This window comes from Drosophila elegans, unplaced genomic scaffold, assembly GCF_018152505.1.
Source record: "Drosophila elegans isolate 14027-0461.03 unplaced genomic scaffold, ASM1815250v1 contig_770, whole genome shotgun sequence".
Classification (NCBI taxonomy): domain Eukaryota; kingdom Metazoa; phylum Arthropoda; class Insecta; order Diptera; family Drosophilidae; genus Drosophila; species Drosophila elegans.
Window position 1 is genome coordinate 1 of NW_024546123.1, and position 9,856 is coordinate 9,856.

The 9,856-nt window shown below is 53.0% G+C and overlaps 1 protein-coding gene across 1 annotated transcript; it reads right to left on the minus strand.

Annotated features, from left to right (window-relative positions):
• Positions 1-5,167: 5,167 nt before the first annotated feature.
• LOC108149903 (uncharacterized protein DDB_G0290685-like) lies at positions 5,168-6,538 on the minus strand. Its single transcript, XM_041710124.1, has 2 exons — positions 6,394-6,538; positions 5,168-5,748 (listed from the first exon to the last, which is right to left on the minus strand). Exons 1-2 carry the CDS (start codon positions 6,536-6,538, stop codon positions 5,168-5,170), a joined length of 726 nt encoding a protein of 241 aa, XP_041566058.1.
• Positions 6,539-9,856: the final 3,318 nt, after the last annotated feature.

Below are 9,856 nucleotides of genomic sequence, written 5' to 3' on the forward strand. Positions count from 1 at the left end.
GGAGAACGCGTGACAACCTCCATGCCTGGTGGGGAACTCGCCACTTGGTGCGGAACCCGGGAATATTCGTTGGTGGTTACCACGGAGGAGGATTCTGCCGGGCGAAATTTATATGTTTCGCTGGGCGCGGAGTCGGTTAGGATGCTAAGGGAAGTTGTACTTCCGGCTGGGCGCGGGGCCTACTGGGGATGCTGGGGAATTTATACCCGGCTGGGGCGCAGAGCCTACTGGCATGCGGGAAGGATCTATACTAGGGCTTTCATGCCGAGCCTACTGGGATTCAGGGATATTATACTCCGGCTGGGCGCGATTTACGGCCGCGAGGGACCCATACTCCGGTTGGGGCGGAGTCCTACTGGCATGCGGAGGATCTATACCCGGCTGGGCGCGGAGTCTACTGGGATGCGAGGGAATCTATACTCCGGCTGGGGCGCGGAGCCTACTGGGATGCGGGGTTAGGAACTCTGGATGACTCGGAGGTTACGAGGATTATAAGGTTAGGAAGTGGGAAAAGGGGTTGGAAACAATAAGAACACACGAAGATTTCTTTTCTTGTTTTAAGCTTTATTCAGTATGGGTCCTGGCTGCTGCCCTCACACTAGGGATACTGGGCTTACGTGAATGGCGTTGTAGATATACCTGTGGCGTTTTCGAATTAATTATCTCGGGGTGAATTTTCCGCGCGCGTCTATACTCGACCAGAGTCAAAACCAAAAAGGAGGAAAGAAAGGCCGAGGGCGAAAATCAGCGATCGCCCTTTAAAGCCGCGTCTGTGCTCGCTGAATTCAGTTCCCCGCTATCGATCGCGCTATCGATCGCGGGAGTTCATGAGTGCGATAACGCGTTAGGTGGGCTGTGTTTTGGGTGCGTGTCCTGGCTTAAATTAATACTGGGTTTTTAATGAGTTTTGTAACTTTTTAATTTGGTACGCAATGGGGGGACTCGTGTCCGAGCTTATAACTAATAACAAACTTAAAACTAGGGTAATAATGTATATGGAGGGAGTGGCGTGATTTGTACGCCCTAAATTTAGGGCGTTACATCCCCCCTTACTTCCGGGAAGAAAAGAGACGGCTCCAGCTCCGGTAGGCTTCATGGTCACCTGGTACGAGCCTTCTCGTCTGTCGCGACTCGGAATCGCTGCCTTGGACATCCGGGCGGAGGGTTGTCGTGCGCAGATGGTCTGCCAGACGACGGCTGGGACTCGTTCGTCCGTGCTGTTGCACTTCCACCCATCCGGGGGCGGGTAGCGCTCGCGTCCCGGGGTTGGGACGTCGTCGGAGTCTGAGTGGCCATCGTTCGTTGCTGTCTCCTCGGGCTGCGGTTGGGTCCGTGCGTCCCAATCGGTGGTCGACTCCCAGCGCAGGCTCTCCATTTCTGGCGCGATCTGTCCCAGCAGGAGGTCGAAGGTTGTGGGGGACATTGCCATTGAAACGTCCGAGGCGCTAGATGTGGGTGTGGCCGAGGGTGTGCGCTGTCGGCGATAGTCTCCGCATCTGGTTCCCTTGGGGGACCGTGTCGATGGCTGCGCTGGCTGCTGGGGGTGCGTGACGCACCACGGCGGGGGGCAGGCTTCGCGCCGGAAGCGTTGTCCGGTGCTCTCCTCGTCGTCACTGACCTGACTCCACTCCATCGTTTTACCCGTAGGGTGGTGCGGGGCTTGAACGCAACTGGGGAAGGACTGTCTCGCGGGGCTCGATCGCCAGTGGCCCGTGCGAGACTTCGGAGCGAGTTGCAGAGAGGACGTGGTGGGCAGCTCTGATCCCATCTCCGTCTTGGGGACTGGTGTGAGGTCGACTGTGGGTCTGTCGCTCCGGGTATCGGTTCCCTCGGTCTCGTTGGTCTCATCGGGCCCCATAATGCACAGGCACGGGGGACGCTGGAAAAGACACACCGTCATCGGGTGGCCGGGATACGGAGCCTCCACTTGGACCATTTCCCAGTTCGTCCGGAAGAGGTAGATCCAGGACCCCTGGTCATACCCGTAGCGGTCCTCACCAGTGTACACGTAATGGATCACACCTTCCCGGGGACCGTCGTCGTTCGCGGCTATCCCTCGAGTATGCGTCCTCGGTCTCGTCGTAGGGCTCGGTCTCCAGTGCGTCCGGAGTCGTCACTGCCGACGTCTTCCACGTAGGGCGCTCTGTTCCTCCCGTTGTGGGAACTGATGGACGGTTCCGGGTGGTCGGGGCCTGCGTCCGCACGGGTTGTACTCCCTTAATTGCGTCCTGGCGACCCGGCTAGTCGGGCTCGCTGCCTGGGCGCCTGATAAGTCCGGTGTGTCCCGCCGCGTCCGTGTAGAACGGAGATACTCCTCTGGTCGGAGCGGGGGCGACATCGGTTCGTCGTCGTCTTCGTCGTGGGTTTGTGGGGCTCGACGCTGCCCAGCGGGATCGTGTCCGAGCGCTGGGTCCCGGCGAGGATGGTGTCGCTCCTCCAGGGCCACCTGGCTGGCACTTTCCCGTCGGGCATGACCGGTGGCCAACTGGCGTACGCCGCTCCCGGACGTAGCCGAGGGTCGCGTGTGGTCGTCGGCTGCGGATCGCTCTTCTGGAATCGAGGTGTGGACCTTCCGTCGCTATCGTCGGATGACAGCTCGATTGTGTCCATTGGTTGGTCTGTGAAAGAGGTGACTAAACTAACTTAGTTCTATTGATTTTTAACAACAGGGGTAAAATGGGCAGCAGCAAAAGGAATCTCCTAACTTTTGAGTTTACAATGAGTTCTACGTTAGTGGGTCTAAAGGAAGTTGAGGCACTTAAGATCACCCCTCGTTGATTGTGTCGGCCGATTGGCCTCGTTGGGACGGCGGGTTGATCGCCGGTGTCTTCCTTGGGGATCTCGCTGTCTTCATCGTCGGAGTTACCTGGGGAAGAAGAATGAAACGCTTTTAAGTACCAATAGCAAGTCGTCTTTCCGCTGACAGGGTAGGCGGATTCGGACGACATTAGGTGAAGGGAAAGCGACCACTTTGTACGGTCCGTCGAATTTCGGGGCGAGCTTCGCTGCGAACCCTTCTGCCGCTTTGGACAGATGGTGCTGCCGCACGAGGACCAATGATCCCATCTCGGGCTTCCAAGTTCGACGGCGCAAGTTATAGTGCCTCCCCTGCTCTCGGCTGGCCTTTTGGTTGTTCTGCACGATTTGAAGATTTCCTTCAAGCGGTCCGCTCTCTCCGATGGGCTCTGGGGCGATGTTGCTGTTCCGGGGTTACGCTGTCGTACCAGGATCCAGGCAGCCGCGGTTCTGGAGCTTGTAAAAGGAAGGCCGGGCTACATCCGGTTCATTCCGAGACACTGGTGTTGATCGCGAGTGACAGCTCTGGTAGCAACCGGTCCCAGGTGTTCTGTCCAATCTCCACGTATTATGCGATCATGGTCTTGACCGTGCGGTTCGCGCGCTCAGTCGGGTTCTCTCGCGGGCAATATGGGGCGGTAAATTGGAGATCTACTCCCATTTCCCTGAGGAAGTCCTTGAATGCCTTGCTGGTGAATTGTGACCCGTTATCACACACTAGTTTCCTCGGGGGCTCCGGAATGGCTGATGATCCGTTCGCGGAAGGCCCTATCAGAGTCGCCGTGGTTGCCTTTCGTAGGGGTATCAATTCGACCCACTTGGTGAAGGTGTCGAAGAAGACGAGGAGTGTGGTATTCCCCTCTTTTGAGCGAGGTAGCGGTCCGACGAAATCCGCACATAATATGCCAAAGGGCTCGTTGACCTGCCTCGTTAGCATCTTCCCAGCTTGTTGCCGCTGCTCTGCCTTGTATTTCCGGCACGGGATACACTGACGTATGTGCCGTCGCACATCGCGAAACATCCCTGGCCAGTAGTATTTCTGGGAGATCCTGATAATTGTTTTTCTAACGCCAAGATGTCCGACCGTGGGTGCATCATGGCATTCATGTAGAATCCGGGCTCGGTGTTCGGCTGCTACGCACAGCTTCCAGGGTACGTAATCCTGGTCATCTGGACGGTGGCCGAGGTGGCGATATAGTTCTCCGTTCTCGATGATGAAGTCGGGGAACTTCTGTGGGTCGTCCCGGACTTCCTTCAGCTTCCGTTGTAGCCACTTGCACTGGTGCTCGTCTTGCGTAAGTCTCTGTAAGCGCTCCAGAGGTTGCCGGGATAGGGCGTCAGCTACTACATTATACTTCCCTCGGCGGTAATGTACGTCGTATTGGTATTGCTGGAGCCTCTAAGGCCCATTTAGCAATTCTCCCGGTTGGGTTTTCTATTTGGTCCAGCCATTTCAGTGCCAAGTGGTCGGTGATTACATCGAATCTATATCCTTCAAGGTAGTATCGCAATTTCCGTATTCCCCCAAACTATGGCCAAGCACTCTTTTTCGGTGGGCGAGTAATTAAGTTCCGCGGCATCGAGCTTGCGGCTGACGTAGGCAATAACCGTTCCTGGCCGTCGATTTCCTGGGTCAATACTCCTCCGAGTCCGTAATTGCTGGCGTCAGTCTGGAGTGTCATCTTGACAGAGAAGTCTGGGCATGCCAGCGCGGGTGCGTTTGTCAGTAGGCTTTTCAGGAGTTCAAAGGCACTCTGTTGCTCCGTCTCCCACTTCCACCGTTGGTTTTTCCTTAGCAGGTTCGTCATGGGCTGGACCACTGAGGCGAAAGAATCGCCGGTACCAAGAGGCCATCCCGAGGCATCTCCTCAGCTCCCGTAAGCTCGTGGGAGGGCTAAGGGTTTCAGTACGGCGGCTACCTTGCCCAGTTTCCTCTTGAAGAATGAGCACTTTTCTTGGTTGATGCGCAGGTTGGCTCTCCTCAGTCGCTCGAAGACTTTGCACAGGTTGTCCATGTGTTCCTCCAGGCTGGCTCCGATGACAATAATGTCGTCGAGATAGGCGAATGCGTCCGGGTCGAGGTCCGCCCGATCACACTATCTAACGCACGCTGAAAGGTTGCTGGGGCCGAATGCAAGCCTAAAGGCATGACTCGCCACTGAAATAGGCCTCGTCCGGGTACCGTAAATGCGGTACATGCCCAGCTGTCCTTGGCCATGGGTATCTGCCAATATCCATTGCGCAGATCCAGGGTCGAGATGAATTTTGCGTTCCTCAGTCGTTCGTGATCCGGTGTTCCGCTATGTTGGCTACTCCCGCCATTCCTTCAAATTGTGCTAGGTGTTCCTCGAGGAACGCTTGGGCTTGCGGATTAATCTTGCAGCCACGTTCCTGGTCCACCTGGTTGTTTGGTTGAGAGACCCTGGGTCTCGATCTCCTCTTCGGGTCTCCCTCGAGTGTTCTCTGCGTTTTCCTCGTCGTTTTCTGTGTTCTCTGAGTTTTCCTCGGTTTTCTCTGTGTTTTCATCGGTGTTCTCTGTGTTCTCTGTGTTTTCCTCGGTGTTTTCTGTGCTTTCCTCATTGTTTTCTGTGTTTTCCTCGGTGTTCTCTGTGCTTTCCTCGGTGTTCTCTGTGCTTTCCTCGGTGTTCTCTGTGCTTTCCTCCTTGACGCCAGACGTCTCGTGCGGCTCCTCGGGCGCATTAGCACCCCTGTCATCCTGTGGTCCTATGTCGTGATTGGCTATGCCTAGCCGTGGTTCCGTTGATGGTGTACTCGATGTCCTATGCGTAGTTTCGTGGCTGCGTGGTCTTCGTGGTCGAGGTGGTGGTTCCGAGTGGTTGCCTTGGTTGCCGTGTTCCGGATCGTTACGCCTAGTCGGCTCGCCGTCTCCCGGCCTTCGTCGAGACAGAGTGAGGCTGGCCGTACCACAGCGGAGAGTGGTGCCGATGGAAGCTGGAAAATCCATCCCTAGGATTAAAGGTTCTAGCATGGCGGGCATTACTAGAAGGGGGACCTGAATTGTCTTCCGGGCGAGCGTCACGTCCGCCAGGAGTAACCTCGTTACTTCTACTCTAGGCGGTAAGCCGTCGTATTTCCAGGGGCGTGGTTATAATTGCTCCTCTCGAGGCTTCGCTTCTGGGCAGCCTCGAACTCGGTGGCCCAACTGAGCCAGTTCCCCAATGGTTCGGAACTCGCTACGGCGGATATACATCTGGTACTCTGGCGCGATGTTTTCGTATAACCTATCCAGCTCTTGGATCTCGTGGTAGCCCGCATGGCGCATGAGAACTCGAAGGTCTAACATAAAATCTTTGAACGTTTCCCCTTCCCGTTGCTCACGACTCCGAATCTGGTCGTCCAAGCGCTGGAGGTATCGGGGTGGGAGGAAAAACTCGAGGAATTCTCGTCGAAATGTGGTCCAGTCAGCCCCTTGGAGGCGGCTGGTCTGAAACCACTTTTCCGCTCTGCTCGTCAGCAGCTCTGCCATGGCTCGCGGAAGGAGTTCTAGGTCGATCCCGTAGGATAATGTCCGGCTCTCGACCTGTTCGATGAAGGCTAGTGGGTCTGAATACCCATCGAATTGAAGACCCCATTTACGAATTCGTTCGGGGACGCAGACAAACTCGCGGCGGTTCCGATCGTGGCTCGGATCTATAAAAGTTTCCCGTTTAGCGATCACTGGGGATCCTCCTCCGGAGGAGACACCTGGACTGTATCCGGCGCCCATGTTCGCGGCGCCCATGTTCCCCCAAATGTACGGGGCTCGGGGCACGTGAAGAGAATTGCCTCTCCAGGTCGGCGAGGCGATCCCAAACTTCTTGGTTTTGTTCTGAGTCTCTAACTAGGGTGGCAAAATTTCGACGCAAGTCGTCGACGATTCCCTCGGCGGAGAACCCGAATTCGTCAGCAAAGGCTAGTAATTCGGCCTTCAAACGTGAATAAATCCACCGCGAGGGGACCCCAGGGTTTTTAAGTAAGTGTGGAACGGACTCACCGGAAATTTTCTGGTCGGGACCCATGGTTGCAGCGCTGTTTTTGGTGTGTTGTCTTCTGGGAATAGTGTCTTTGTTGGTCTTCACTGTCCCTCTTGGGGCTATATGTTCGTGTTTTTCACAGGCACTTGGTCGCGTGGACTGTACGGGATCGCGAAGCAGCACATGGGCTGTGACCCCGGGCGCGTTCACTAGTTCGTTGAGGTTATTTTTCACGGGCGGTACACTTTGGTTTTAGTTTTCGATTGAGTCTCGCGGAATTTTGGGTTATGTCACTCGTCCTAGGGTTACGCACTCCCCATACAGGTGGTAATTTTCCTGGTTTTTCTCCCTATCAGGTCCCTGCTCGGGCGCCACTTGTAATGCAGTTCTCTGGCCGGGGTAGAATCTCAATCGGGGGCCAGGGAACCTGTACAAGAAATTTATATAGAAGGGTGGAACCTGTAGTAGGAATTTGTATGGGGTTGTAGTCTCGGCTAAGACGGGAGAACGCGTGGCAACCTCCGTGCCTGGTGGGGAACTTGGGAATACCCTGTTCGCACGATCTCGCCACTTGGTGCGGAACCCGGGAATATTCGTTGGTGGTTAGCCACGGAGGAGGATTCTGCCGGGCGAAATTTATATGTTTCGGCTGGGCGCGGAGTCGGTTAGGATGCTAAGGGTGTTGTACTCCGGCTGGGCGCGGGGCCTACTGGGGATACTGGGGAATCTATACTCCGGCTGGGGCGCGGAGCCTTCTGGCATGCGGGAGGATCTATACTCCTGGCTGGGCGCGGAGCCTACTGGGATTCAGGGATATTATACTCCGGCTGGGCGCGGAGCCTATGGGCATACGAAGGAATCTATACTCCGGCTGGGGCGCGGAGCCTACTGGGATGCGGGGGAAATCTATACTCCGGCTAGGGGCGCGGAGCCTACTGGGATTCAGGGATATTATACTCCGGCTGGGCGCGGAGCCTACTCGCATGCGAGGGAATCTATACTCCGGCTGGGACGCGGAGCCTACTGGGATGCGGGGAAATCTATACTCCGGCTAGGGCGCGGAGCCTACGGGCATGCAAGGAATCTATACTCCGGCTAGGGCGCGGAGTCTACGGGATGCGGGGTTAGGGAACTCTGGATGACTCGGAGGTTACGAGGATTCTAAGGTTAGGAAGTGGGAAAAGGGGTTGGAAACAATAAGAACACACGAAGATTTCTTTTCTAGTTTCAAGCTTTATTCAGTATGGGTCCTGGCTGCTGCCCTCACACTAGGGATACTGGGCTTACGTGAATGGCGTTGTAGATATACCTGTGGCGTTTTCGAATTAATTATCTCGGGGTGAATTTTCCGAGCGCGTCTATACTCGACCAGAGTCAAAACCAAAGAGGGCAAAGAAAGGCCGAGGGCGAAAAATCAGCGATCGCACTTTAGCCGCGTCTCGTGCTCGCTGAACTAGTTCCCCGCTATCGATCGCGGGAGTTCATGAGTGCGATAACGCGTTAGGGGGGGGACTCCGTGTCCGAGCTTATAACTAATAACAAACTTAAAACTAGGGTAGTAATGTATATGGAGGGAGAGGCGTGATTGTACGCCCTAAATTTAGGGCGTTACAATACCCTCTGCAAGGTTATAAAAACTGACGAACTGTGTTTTGGTCCATCTTTCAACTTTTTGCATTCGTGTAAAAATCGGTAGATAGTGAGCATTCTAACCAAGAAATAAAAATGTACTAACAACCAAAATTCTTCAATAAACATAATATTTCAAATTATATTTGAATCGCTTTGGCCCATAAACAATCAAATAAAATACTCGTCGTCGACCCAATTAGTGCAAACTTAATTCCCCCAATTTTCGTCGTAGTGAGCACCAATTTAGGGTATAAATAAAACAGCTGGAAAAAAGTGCAAATTGTGAAAAGTGTAGTTCCCAAAAATTACCGGCAAAAACTTTCGCCGCAGTTTGTCTGAACATTTTCCCGCGCTTTTCCAATTTTCCCGCGCTTTTCATCATTTTTGCGCGTCCTTCGGCATGAGGCTTATGTATTCGTGGCCCTTAGTTATCGGTGAGTGTATTATTCTCCGTTAGCATTTGCCTAGGAAGAGCCGCTAGCCGCGTACACATACACACGCACACCGACACCGCTGCCGCTATTTCGAGTTATCTTTGGTCGTTTTCGTTCTCGATCGCTGCAGCAGTGCAATTTTTGGTCTGCCTAAACGTTTGTTTGTTTTTTCGGTACGCTTGAGCTTGAGCGTTAGCTCCCCTACAGTGCGTGCCTGCGGTATATTACTGTCGCAGGGTTTATATAAAAAATATAAAAACCCTATTTAGATATTTTTCGCTGTACTTCTCTCGGCACTTAGCTCCCCTACACTGTGTTCGATCGGTATATTACTCGTTGATTTTTTTATTACATTATTTTACAAATAAATAATATTAATACAAAAAAAATAAATATTTAACACCTCTTCGATACCAACAAAATAAATACAAATAAACGCAATGGCAACTAAGGATATCGAAGAGCTTAAACACCAACGAGATGTTTGCATAAAAAGTATTAGCCTAACTTATCGCCATTTAAAAGAAGCTAAATTATCAGTAAGTCCGGTTGAGCTTGAGTGTCGATTAAAGATTCTAAATACGCACATTAAAAATGCTTCACTTTTGCAAAACCAAATAGAAGTTAAAGATTCAAAAGATGTATACCGCGAAGAATTGGAAGAGAGGGTCGTAATGACAAAGTCATTGCTGATTTTGATTTTAAATAAGTACAAACAAAATAATATTGACAAATCCGATCCGCCAGCAAATCGCCCGCCTCAATGCCGCCTGCCGAGCATTGCTCTCTCAACTTTTAGCGGAAAACACGCCGAATTTAAAAATTGTAGAAGCCTTTTCGAAACTTTCGTTGACAAAGGCGACACCTTACACGATATTGAAAAATTCAATCATTTAATTTCGTGTTTAGCTGGAGACGCTTTAGGAACGGTTAGGGTCTTTCAAGTCACTGCGGAAAATTATGCCAAAGCCCTTGCTAGCATGAAGCGGGTGTACGATAATGATTGTCCTATTTTTTGAC